Genomic DNA, 10,150 nt, shown 5'->3' on the forward strand with positions numbered 1-10,150 from the left:
CTAGGCCCTAGGGTGCAGAGGTGTCTTGGCAGGCACTCTCTGCTGCATGGCTCCCTGCCTATTCTTCTAACCAGGCCCTCTCACACATCACCTTTGGCCATCACTTATTCATTGTATCTCCTTTTCCATCTAGGGTGGTGCCTGGATGTTTACTGAATGAATAAATTTAAACCTTTTATTTCATTTTGTTCTTAAAGAGCACCTTATAGCCATGTAATGATCACACAGGGTAGTTCATTAACTGGGTACATAAATCCGATCATGTAAACTGTGTATTGGCTAAGCTATAGAGAAAGGACACAAGGAGGGATTCCAGCTTTTTAATTTTTCCTCTTTTACACAAAACAAAGTAGAAGAAATAATACAGGATTAAAACTGCAAAAGTAGTTAATTGGTAGAACACACATACCACACAAAAATCTAGGAAGACAAGCTTATTTACAATGAGGAAACACATGTAAATTACGGTAGTTTGTATACGAAACATTAAAAAAGAAAAGTCAAACATATGCTACATGGGTGCCACTGTTTACAGCAATATTGAAGGGGAGAAAACAACACTTATTTAGGAACAGATATACCACAAGGTCCAGGTTTTACAGCATCAGTGCAATAAATTCACAAAACTATATTACAGCTAGTTAATCAGTTTAAGAATTGTTCCCAAATATGTCACATTTCCAGCCCTCAGAGGTTCATTCCTACAGATTTCAACTACTCCATCTATGGGGACCAAAAGCAGCCAGTGTTACCATAAAATGAGAATCTTGAGGCTTACCTTTAAAGGCTTATTCTGGTCTTGAAAAACAAGGAGGATTTTCTACTGAAATGAATCTTCACTAAACACAGGATGAGTTTTGTTCTTTATTGGCTGGTCTTGGAGTGAAGGTCATAGACATGACTCTTAACCTATTATGTACTTTAGTTTCAGTTAGCTGAAAATCTGAAATTTAAAGTATGCTAAAAATCCTAAATACCATCTTGCGTAAGCCTGCTACTAAAAAGCCCTTAAGGATGTACTAACTTCAAGTTTAAGTGCACGGGAACAAGAGTTCTAAGCCTGTCAGATTCCACATTTGGGAGGAAGGATCAATGTTTCCCACAAATTGCTAAATTCTGCACAAGGGAGAAGCCAACACATACTAGGCCATGGAATTACTTTCATTTTATTCCATGAGGATTCTTCTCCCACAGTATCAAAACAGAATGAGGAGTGAATCTTAACTGGTCTCTTCATCAGAAGTGGTAAACTTGGTTTCTATATTCACGAAGCCAGACAGTTGTTTAAGCAGACTGTGGAAGTAGACAGTAGAACCAGCTTCCTGTAGTCACAGACCACTATCTTGTATCCAGCTAAAGCAAAGATCAACTTGAACAGTTATCCCAAGCCACTGTTAACTGTACTAAAGGATCAAGTTCACCACTATATTATTTTAAAAGTAAGAGTTCACTTAACCCTGGGTGAGAAAAACCAAGACAAGTGGTAATGATGAATGAGTTGTCCATATAAGGCCAGCTGATGACAACACACCCATGAAGACCCTGGGCATAAAGCCTTACTTGGCAAGTCAGAATTTCTACTAACTAAGGGCAGAATGAGGGACAGCAAAGGGCTACATCTGTAACATTTTAGTATCCAGACAGCATAACAGACACTGTCCCCAAGGACAATGTATACACCATTAATCACACTGAATAAAGCAGATGCATTATTCATTTTTCTTTTCTTTTTGTTTGAGAAGCTTGTTTATCTCTCTTTTGGCCATTCCAACGTACTTCGAAATGATTCCGTGTTGGTTTAGTCCAGGAAGAAAGAGTAAGAAAGTCACTTAAAATTAAAAACAAAAACAAAACAAAATAAAATTACAAAGGCAGCAATTAACTTCCCAAAGATCCTAACATTTTATAGAAGGTAGTTCTTCAGACTATCACACACTTTAATGGGAGGAAGTAACATGAAATCCATTATTTCCATTGGTATTTACCCCCAGAAGCTTCTGCTTCATACCTCCCAACCTCAGATAAGACACACTGCTTATTTTTACCTCTTGCACGTTACTTTCTACCTTGGTTATTAGTTCTTTGTCTTAACTTCTGGTAAGACCACAAACTCACTGAAAACAAGGACCTGGGATTTAGTCATCTTTCCACACTCACACAGTTCCTTAATCACTGCCTGGAACTCAGGGAGCAGGAACATATTGCTCACTAAATTCCAGTTAGACTTTACTGGCCAGGATGTGCCTGCAGTTTTTCCTCAAAGACTTACCTATCAGGTAGGTGAGAAGGAGGTTGTGGACTTGCTGTCCCACCCAAGCAACCGCAGCAAGAGAAATGATCATGGTCATGAAGTACTAATAATGAAAATAACAAGAATTTATCAACTCCTTAGAAACAGACTAAGAAGTGAAACTTTAGGAGGTTGTTTCAAAGATTGGCAAATAACTCAGTTTTTATTCCCACTTTTCTTTAAAAATATTTAGTATCTATATATTATAGAAAACCCATAGAAAACTCCCTAGGTGTACTTTATAGAATTTAAATACATTCTCTCCTAGAATAACTGTAATTCTGTATGTAAATTAAGTAGTTTGTAAGTTAACTACTTTTGCAATTAATAGCTTCACATAGTAACCTCAAGTGAAGCTAAGAGAAAAGAGAACAAATGCTTCCTAAGTATATGCCTTCTACATTTATTTCAGTAAATAAAAGAGAAACAAAAAATTCACCTCTACAAGAATAAAAAATTGTGAATGCAAAATGTAATTTTAACTTTTAGTCTAATAAGATAAGTATTTATGAATGTACTCAGAGGAGTTAAACCAACAGATAATGGTAAACATCAAACTACAACTAGAGTAAAGCAAAAAGGCTTTACACTACAATGAAGCAAAAACTGACTCAATCTTAAAATGTTGCTTTACTTAATTAAATAAGTCAAAACCGAAAAAGTACCATTTTAGGCTTTTCTTCCTTTAGCGTAAAGAGGCGTTTCCACCAGCCCACAGCTCTGCGTCGAGTTTTTACGAGATTGCTGCAAATTTCATGGAATCTCTGCTGTTGCTCAGTGGTCCTAGGAAAAGAATCTTCCCCTTTACTATAGGCAAATCTTAACAGTAAACAGAAATACACCGTCCTCTCAAATCTCAGAAACTGTCTTCTGAAGAAAATCTCAATAAAAACAACAATGATTCACCATTATCCTATGGAAAAAGTTCTTAAACCATTAAGACTCCTTTTGGGAATTCCCTGGTGGTCCAGTGGTTAGGACTCTGTGCTCTCACTGCAGAGGGCCTGGGTTCAAAACCTGTTCGGAGAACTATATCCCACAAGCTGCTCAGCATGGCAAAAGAGACTCCCTTTCATAGCACAGGAATAAGTTTTAATATAAAGACACATGTGTGTGTACAAAGTAATGGCTATCTCTGGTTCTAAAGCCAAATTTGGTCAATGACAGTAACAAAAGCCTCATGACTACTATGAGCCATGCAGAAATCAGTATGAATTAATTTCTCTATTCCTATATTGTTTTGCAGATCCCAATGAATCCTGGGTGGTGACCCATCAGAGTCCCACTATTTTGAGGAAGATGTGAAGTTTCAACTAAACAGTTACATTTAAGCACTCGTCAGTAAGATAATAACTACTAGCATTCAAAGCACAATACCCTCCACTGGGCTTCATACAATTGATGCCTAGGCAGCCACAAAGAGCTCAAATCCAAATTCCTTATAAATTTAGTCCCACTGAGGGAAAATATAATCACAAACAAAACAGCAGTAAGAATACAAAAAGATCCTCCAAAAAGCCCTTTGTAGTTTATAATGTATTTTGGGTTCTGATTTTTTAAAGAAATTTTGCCTTTGTCCTGTCTTTGCTAAACAGACATAATGGCTGCTATAAAAAGTAAGCCCTCTGCTGGAGATGTGTTGCTTTCTCTCCTCTAGTCCTTGTTCCTATAAATCTGCAGTGACAGATACAGTAGAAGGGCTTCTACTGAGCCCTGGAACTTCTTACAAATAATCAGACCTCGTATGCTGCCCATAGTCAAGGCTGGACTGTGGCTAGGCAACAGTGTCCTTCCTTCCTCATAAATGTCAAAAAACAAAATCGCTCTGTAGATAAGACTGAGCCACATACTGATTACCACGAAACTTCAAGAGCTTATTTCTGAAAATTTTTCTCTAGGAGTTATGAATTAGCAGATTAGAATGTTATCTGGCTAATAAAATCAGGGTCTGAGGTTGATTCTGTTACATTGTTACATTGCACAGTTACAAACTTGCCCCCCAAACAGCAGCACAATGAAAAACAATTCAAAGCACATTTCCTAACACTAACCATTGTGCTATGGCAGAAACATCTTTATTTCAATACAAAAATGCTTAATTATCCCATAACTTAAACCCTACATTTAAAATTCTTATTTTTATAGAATTATTTTATAATTTGCTATTATCAGGAGAATGAAAAACTACAGGCACAAGTAGACTACGAATCAAATTAAAATAAACAACCAAGGGAGAATAGCAGCTAGGAGAAAAAAATCCATTCCTATATCTAGTTTTGCTCACTATTTGGATCAAAAGAGAAATGCAACATTCCAGAAGGAAGTTAAAAAATACTTTAACGGGACCCACAGCCACTTATCTTGGGAACTCATAAGTAACCCATTCAAAGAGTGGTATAAATGCAATCAACAACCCACTTATATATACAGCTTGAACGTATTCTAAAGCACTTTTGCTAACCTCCACTGCACTACCTCAAGGTCTCAACGTGAAACACAAGATCAATCCTTTTCTTTTTTTTTTTTTTAAGTCTTTATTGAATTTGTCACAATATTGCTTCTGTTTTATGTTTTGGCCGGGAGGCATTAGCTCCCGACCAGGGATCGATCCTGCAACCCCTGCATTGGAAGGCAAAGTCTTAACCACTGGAGCATCAGGGAAGTCCCAAGATGAATCTTAAAAGTCAAAATATTTCACAGCACCCAGAAGAGTCTGCCTAACAGAAAAGTAGACATTCAATAAACAGTTGCTAAATGAACAGGCAAAAAAAAATCTACGTTACTGTTTTCATATTCATTCAAAAGTAACTGGTGAAATTAATATTATAATATCTTAAATATCAATGGAAAAAATGTAAAAGTAGACATACTACTTTTATGGAAAGCCCATTATGAGGTCTGCAATCCTTGATAAAACATTACCTAAAAAAGCCTCACTTCAATAAAAAGGTCTAGGAAGAAAAAAAAAGTCAAAATAAATGCTAGAGCATAAAATAACTATGGAGATATAAGTATTGGAAGTTTGTGATTTATATACATCAAACGATAAATCTAACCCCTAGCTATCTGATGGTTAAGACAATTAATTCTCTGTGCTTAATTACAACACACTAGTCATAGCTACCAGGTGCAGTAACTTCTCAGAAATTAGACTGCCACATCATTATGCCACCTACCATTTATTGGAGCCAAAAATTCTAGGCGCTAGAATGGGCACAAGGTAGTCAGCCAAGCACAAAAACATAACAAAACAGGAAACACCTGACAGAACGGATGGATCTAGATAGTAGATAGTCCTGTTTAAAAAAAAATAATAATAAAGGTTAGAAAAACATAGTCCTCATTAGTCCTAGCTGAAGATGTTTATTCTAGTCCTCTGGTTCTCAAAGATGTTATTCGCCTTTTTTATTCTAATTTTCTCACAAGTAGTTTTCCAGAAGCTTCATGACATCACAGCTGTTAACTGTTAATGTAAACATGAAGAAGCAAAGGCTCTTTGGAGTCCTCAATATTTTTTAGGAGTGTAAAGGGTCCTAAGGCCAAAAAGTGTGAGCCACAGATTTATTCAACTGCCTTGGTTACTGAGTTTACAAAGTACTACAAATTTTGAAAACTAGGCAAACGGCTCTAAGCAAAGGCATTCTTTACAGATTCAGGCACTTCCATAAATGGAACCTGAGCCCTTATGAGTAACAAGCACAATCTACAGAAATTTAATAGCTCACTTACAGAAACACCAAAGAAACCACACCCATGATGGCAGGTGGAAACCAGGCTCTTTCCCATCGGAGGACTTTATCTGCCATCAGCATCACTTCTCCCCATCCTTGCAGCTGCTCTTCCAGACTTGCAGTCTCTGCAGCCTACATATGAGTAACATTTAAAGCGATCATTTTACTAATCTCAACATTTCTGTGGCTCCTAGAGAGTTAAATTCTTCTAAGGCACCAGGTATGTAAAACAGCTCTTACAAATCACTATCTTAAACAAATTAGTTTCTTAGAAATTCTAACGCAATTTTGAAACCAAAGACAGAAATCAATGGGGAAAAAAATTATCATTTATTGGTCACTTTCCAAGTCCAAGCACTGGGCTACCCTTTTACATGCATTATGTAACATAATCCTTATAGACCCCTTAAGATAGGGATAATCAGAGCCATTTTACACTTAAAGAAAGCAAGCTCAGAATGGACTTTCCCAAAGCCATGCACTACTAAGTGGCAGCGCCCCGAGTATAAAATTGGATCACTTAAAGTTTCTCATTTCAGGTAGTTACAACTGGTCTGTTGTTTTGTCATTTCATTGATTTAGCCCCCTACTTCTGAATCCGTTAGGAAAGCCTCTTCCTGAACAGCATTCAATTTCCAAAATAGCTCTTCGTGCAATGAAATCATTTAGATGTTGGCATCATCTGCACAATTAAAGAAAACTACTGTGCTTTTACAAAATTATAAAAGGCATATTAAGCCCAATATATCTCAATGAAATGCTTCTTACACTTATCAGGACATTTTGGTTAGACTTCAAATTTCTCTGCAAATTTGACCATCAGCTGCAAGTAGACTTCTCAGATGAGCTAATGTGGCAAAAAGCCCTTAAACTGATTTTGGTAGAGGAAAAAAAACTTGGAACAGGAAACCCATGTGTCCTTATAACTGTTTTCAGAGGGAAATATGCAAATGACAGGAGACAGGGAAGATTAATCTTGATAAAGATGTTATCTGTGCCACACTGACACTTAGGTGACCTCAATGTTTCTGACTTTATATACCATGCTTAATATACTTAAATAAGAGATTACCATGTGGCAGAAACTCTGCTAAATATATTATACACTTACACTTTAATTACTCCTCCCAACAAGCTGAAAGGAAGGTGTCATTACTATCGTCATTTTACAAATGTGGAAACTTAGATACACAGAGGTTTACAGATCTGAATCCAGCAAATCCAAGGCCAAAGGCCTTGTTCTCCTTAAATTAAGTCACACTGCTCTGTGGAAAGAGCAGCCGAGCTCCAGGCCAGGATCCGTTGTTTCAATAGCTGTGTGAACTTGGGCAACGATCAACTCTTAAAAGGAACCTGGCTGGGGCTCACTAGGCAAACCATAGAAAAGGGGGGTGTGTGTGTGCATGTAAGGGGGCAGAGGTCATTCATATCTAAAAACCAATGCAAAATGAAAATCACGCACAATCAAAACTGCCCTGCAAAGTCACTTAATTCGTTAGCACCTGAGCTCTTGGAAAATCAAAAGTCAAAATTAAATTATTTGGTTTCTCTATTCACTGTTGTTCTGGTGGTGAGTAGCATGCCTTTTCCTGGGGAAAGGCAACTGAGAAGATGGACGGATTTCTCTCGTTTTTACCTAGATCCTGAGGGGGGATTCGTGCTGAGGTTAAAACTGTCGGCCTGTGATACAACCTTACTGCAGTTCCCTCCGACCCCTGCTTACTCTAAAATCGTCCTGGGACACCCCCCACCCTCGCCCAGACTTACACGTTCCAGACAAACGCCAGAACCTCCCACTGTCCCTCCAGCTGGATCCTACCTCCAGTTTCCAGCGGCGAGCTCGTAGCCTCCGCCGTTTTAAAGCTGTGCCAGCTCTAAAAGAAATTCTCGGCAGCAGCCCTTTGACCCTCCACCCCTGCCCAAGTATTAGGAAAAGGGCGAACGGACATCCTGGTTAAGATCAAAGACGGGGAAACCCAGATACGGCTGGGGTGTGGGCCGCAAAAGCGCTCGACGAGCCCCTCGCCGCCCTCTGCCAAGGACTGCACCCCAGGCTGGTCACAGCCCCCCTTCTCCCGCTTCCTCCTCAACCCCTATTCGCAGTGAATGATCACGCGCCCTCCTCGCTCCGTCGCGCACCTTCCCCAGGGGATGTTAGGAGTCGACACGACTAGTGACCGCCAAGCAGAGGTTACCCAAGAAGCCCAAAGGGCAGGCGTCGTCGCCTGCACCTGGGAACGGAGAGGAGGGCCGGGCCCGCGGCGGGTGATAGGAACGAGGCCCCGCTCGGTTCCCTCGCGAAGAGGAGCTGGGACTCACCAGCAGGTTGGTGCTGCGATTATCTCCTTCCGCCATTGTTCCCGAGGTGCCCCCTCAGCGAGCGCAAAACGCCCCCGAAAGCCGGCCTTCCTCAGAGGCACTCACAACAACCCTAGCGAGAGGGCACGCCCAGCAGGCCGCTTATATAGGCCAGCTGCCTTTCCCGACAGAACCCGCGAAGCTCGCTCCTCATTGGGCAAATCGAGATCACGCTTAAGCAGGCCGGACCAACCGCTGCTCAGCGCTTGCCTTGAAACCCAGATCAAAGGAGAGTGAGACCACGCCGGGGCCGAGGGGGCGGAGACACGGAATGACCAATCAGCACCCAGAAGATGTGCTACGCCCCGCCCAGGCCTTTCGGAATCGGTTCAACTGCCCCCGGCCGGGACCTGGTATGGCCTCAGTATCGCCAGGGCGGGCCGCCATGGTGGCTCTCGGACTCTTCCGGGGGACCTCAAAGCAGCTAAGGAGCCTCTCTGGAATTTATTCCTCAAGGAAATATGCCACCCAATATCAGGCGGAGGGCAGAGATGGGCATGTGACGCTAACCGCATTGTGATTAAGGAGGCTGGCTGGCTGGGATCTTCTTCCCGACCCAGACGGTGGCCCTGACCCTGGCTGTGCCCCTAGTCAGCCCGCCTTTCTTCTAATACCTTCTGTGGCAGCCCTAGCCAGGCCGCTGAGCAGCTTAGACCCAGATATGTGACTCGCGGGCTCGTGCCCATCTCAGGAGGTTTTGAGTACAAGTGAAAGGGGCCATTTATGTAGATTTTCTGCAATTTTTCCTTCCCTACCCATTAGGAGTAAGGCCTTAGTTTGATGGAGGGGCGGGGGCGGCGGAGAGGGTGTGGAAATCTGGGCATAGTTCAAGAACTTGTGAAAAATGCACCGACTTATAAAATTGGCTTATTTTCTTGGGTTCTTTGGGGAAATTCTTTGTGGGGCACTTCACTTAAACTACGAGCTCCCCCTCCATAAAGGGGCTGGTTTTGACAGATCCTTTCTTACTAAGGTCATGCTAAGGAAAGATGTAAACCCTCTCGTAAGAGTGGACGGAATTTATTGCAATTTAAGAATTAGATGAACTATGTGAGACAATTCTACATATTTCTCTCCAGGATTTCAAAATGCATTAACATTTTCATTACTCAGTACAAACAAAATAATGCCAAATGTTAACCTGATTAGATGTCTCTTTCAGGAAAACTTACCGTAGCTTTTAACTTCCAGCCTTTTACCCTTTTATAGTCATCTATATTATGCCATCGAATTTATTTTAAAAGCATTCCTTAAATTACTACCAGGTTCATAAGATTTCAGGAAAGACATAAAGAAATGTGAGCCAACACAGCTACAGACCACATGCTGCCCCAAAGAAAACCAGGGGGACCGGAGCACTGTGAATCTCATAAAAAGGTGTGAAATTTGCCATGGAACTTTGAAAAGAAATAAAGCATCTGATCAGGTATAAACAATTCAGGGGAGTAAAAAAAAAAAAAAAGCCTTTGCAAGGAAAGAGGACTCTTCAATAAACTGCCACTTCAGGGAATGTTGGGGAAAAACAGGTTATGTAGGTAAAATGCAGCCAGTTGGACAGCCCATTTTGGGAGATTTGAAAGTTATGAACTCTGAGGAACAGGCCCTCCGCTACCTATTCCAAAGGAAATCAAAAGGTCCCAGTCAGTCGGCAGCCACACAGTGAGTGAATATACGGAGCGCTGAGCGGAGATCTCGCCACAGGCACAGCAACGCCCTCTTCCAAAGGACAGGGTGTGGGGTTACTAGACTTTAAAAACCGCCACATAAAAAC

General features: G+C 40.9%; 1 protein-coding gene across 1 annotated transcript; it reads right to left on the reverse strand.

The window, feature by feature from the left end:
* Positions 1 to 293: 293 nt before the first annotated feature.
* Positions 294 to 8,461, reverse strand: ARL6IP1 (ARL6 interacting reticulophagy regulator 1). The gene is made up of 6 exons (XM_007126466.4): positions 8,341 to 8,461; positions 6,020 to 6,153; positions 5,467 to 5,586; positions 2,956 to 3,073; positions 2,270 to 2,354; positions 294 to 1,828 (listed from the first exon to the last, which is right to left on the reverse strand). Exons 1-6 carry the CDS (start codon positions 8,374 to 8,376, stop codon positions 1,710 to 1,712), a joined length of 612 nt encoding a protein of 203 aa, XP_007126528.1. The 5' UTR covers positions 8,377 to 8,461; the 3' UTR covers positions 294 to 1,709.
* Positions 8,462 to 10,150: the final 1,689 nt, after the last annotated feature.

Source organism: Physeter macrocephalus, chromosome 14, assembly GCF_002837175.3.
Source record: "Physeter macrocephalus isolate SW-GA chromosome 14, ASM283717v5, whole genome shotgun sequence".
Lineage (NCBI taxonomy): Eukaryota > Metazoa > Chordata > Mammalia > Artiodactyla > Physeteridae > Physeter > Physeter macrocephalus.